We start from the raw sequence: 2,839 nt of genomic DNA on the forward strand, positions 1-2,839 counted from the left end.
AGGAAGGGACGAAATGTGATTCTCTATCTCTATCTCTCTGTTACAAATAAACGCCTCTACATTATTTAAATAATAAAAAAATAATAATAAAATTAACAAGAAGAAAAAAAAAAAATCTAAATCTGATCTAATCCTGACCGTTGGTTGCTCTCTTAAGGTTGGGATCAAATAGTGATGAACGGTCACCATTTTCCGATCTAAATCTATTGATATAAATCCTTACCTCGTCCGCGATCATCTCTCTCATAATCTTAACGAAATCCACATCCTTGATCTCCGTTTGCCATCTCTTCTCGCCGCCACCGGCGGCATCAACGCCGGAGCCGGCGACGTCCGCACCACCCGGCGGGCTCAGCGAAAGACAAAGCCCAGTCTCATCCACCTCATCCTCTCTCCGGCACTGTCTCTTCGAAGCGGACTCTGAATTCTCCGGAGTCTCCGGCACCGAAGAGCGCGGAGGCGAAGGGAGGAATTCGAAGTAGAAGGAGCGATCTGGGACTGAGAAAGCCCACGGCGGCGGAGAGTGGAGTTCCAATGGTTCTTGATCGCGTTGTCGGTGCGGCCAGGAAGGAGGCGTGCGATGGTGGCCCATCGGTTCCCCATGCTTCGCATGGGCGGCGAGAATCAGCAGCATCCTCCGCCGGCGTAAAGGTCGGTGATGCACAGACGGGCTCAGCTGGTTACACCACCGTAACCTGCAAGATTTCCCAGATCTCCCCGGCACGCCGGCGCTGATCGTGGTCCAGTTCCGAGCGCCATGGCGCTCGACGAGCCTCGTCAAGGCTGCATCCTCTTCCGGGCTCCATGATCCCTTGATCCTCGCCGCTTCTTCTTCGCTTTTCTCCATCTCTTTGGTTTTCGATTATGTTTTCTTTTTCTATGAAGATGATCGAGGTAGTTTATATAGAAATTAAATTAGAGTGGTTAATTTGGTTGCTAGCGTTGGGGATTCGTTTCCGATTTTCAACAACCGTTTTCGTTTTTCGGATGGGGGATGGAGTCGAACGATTTCCATTTTCCAGCACGTGCTCCGCACACTTACTCTTTACTTTTTTCCACTTGATGCCCTTACGGCTACGGCGGTTACTTATGCTGTTGTTACTCATGTTTGCCAGCTTGGTCAGGATGGGAAACACAAGTTTCAACTAAAATGGCCGGTTAATAAAATTAATAAAAAAAAATTAAAGAAAAAAAAAGAAGGGTAAAAATGAAAGCATTGGTTAGTAACCGCCTAAACCTCGTATATCTGACGTCATACGTTTAACTGCCACGTTTCAGATATGCCGTTAATTTAAACGGGTTTTTCGCAGGAGACGTTAAAAGTGGGTTTGGAGAAACGTTGCGTAACGGAGATGGTGGTACGAGTATGACAGCTGGAGCGTTGACGTAATGTTTGACTAGTGATGAGTGAGTTTTTGGCGGGAGGTTAGAAGTCGTCGAAGCCAGCTGTGGGTGGGGTCCAGGGTGGCAACAGACGTCGGTGGCGGTTGTAACCGTAAGATCCTGACAGGCTGGCAGGGGAAATCAATGGTGGAGATCTCATCTGAATATGGCGGGAAGGAGGGAGGAATGTCACTTTCTGCTTTTTATCCGATTTGGGACTATTATTGCTTCTTTAATGCAAATGGTATTGGCCCACATTTTGGTGCACTTTAACCGTACACTTTGGTGATGGTTTCCGTTCACATTCCATGCATCATAAATCTAATCTATCAAGCATCTTTTTGCATTTATTTTTAAATGTAATTATTATTATTTTTAAATATTAACAAACTATTTTGAAAAAATTATTACTCAACAACTCCGGTTAGCTTAATTGTGTGTTATCATGTGGCACATTAACTTAATGGTGAGTTATCACGTGGTGCATAGGTGAAATGGTCAAATTTTTATGCTAATAATTTTGTTCTTGCACTACTCTAAATACTAAATAATCTCCGTCTTTCAGATTAATTATATGACAAAAAAAATTTAGGTCATTTATAATGCACCTCAAAGTTCAATAAAATTATCATAATTTGTGTATTTTTATATTTGATTTTTGTTAAATAAATAAATAATATTACTCAATTTATTATGTAATATGAAAAATTTATTTAGTTTTAGTTTGTAGTATTGCATAATCTAGCTGAACTCATTTGTCTTAGTTGAACTCCATTCTCCTGAATCTCATTTATTTTTGTAATTTTTTTAAAAATAATTAAATAATGGATTACGTACATATTTAAGAGACATAAGATAATATGGATGCAGAGTTTGTTTTGGGGCCTCCTTTTACATCTATAAATTATCAGGTCAAATACAACGAATTATAAAACATTCAATCCTGTGAAGCACATTGAAAATAACGGAAATATCTTTGACTCCGTTTTTTGTGTTTTTCTTATCACCTGTTTTTTTTTAAATATTATTAATTGACTACCAAATTATATACAAGATATGACAACTGTTACAGGATTCATAATAAAATGTATATAACTGTATACACAATTTTTGAGGATTATATGGATCTAACTATGAGTTTGAAGTCTAAATTTTTATCATAAATTTTGAAATTATTAGGGAAAAATTATAAAGAAAAGTAATTAAAAATATAAAAATAATAACAACGTGTGTTTGTCTAGGGATTAAGATAGTGGAATTAAAGTCTCGGATGTTTGAAATCATTCTAATTTTTTTATCTTTACTTAACATTGATAAAAATAAATTTTATTTTTAAATTATATAATGATTATTATTTATAAAAATTAATTATTAAATATATATTTAAACTAATTAATTTCTGTAAAAAAAAAAGAGGATGGTTAAATTTATTAAATAATTCAGGCAAACTGAAACA

General features: G+C 37.4%; 1 protein-coding gene across 1 annotated transcript; it reads right to left on the bottom strand.

The window, feature by feature from the left end:
- Window positions 1-351: 351 nt before the first annotated feature.
- Window positions 352-850, bottom strand: LOC120255688 (transcription factor MYB44-like). Its single transcript, XM_039263456.1, is given in 2 exon segments — window positions 352-600; window positions 602-850. Coding segments are annotated over 2 exon segments (495 nt in total). The 5' UTR covers window positions 848-850.
- Window positions 851-2,839: the final 1,989 nt, after the last annotated feature.

The sequence above is a fragment of the Dioscorea cayenensis genome, unplaced genomic scaffold (genome assembly GCF_009730915.1).
Source record: "Dioscorea cayenensis subsp. rotundata cultivar TDr96_F1 unplaced genomic scaffold, TDr96_F1_v2_PseudoChromosome.rev07_lg8_w22 25.fasta BLBR01001136.1, whole genome shotgun sequence".
Classification (NCBI taxonomy): Eukaryota; Viridiplantae; Streptophyta; class Magnoliopsida; order Dioscoreales; family Dioscoreaceae; genus Dioscorea; species Dioscorea cayenensis.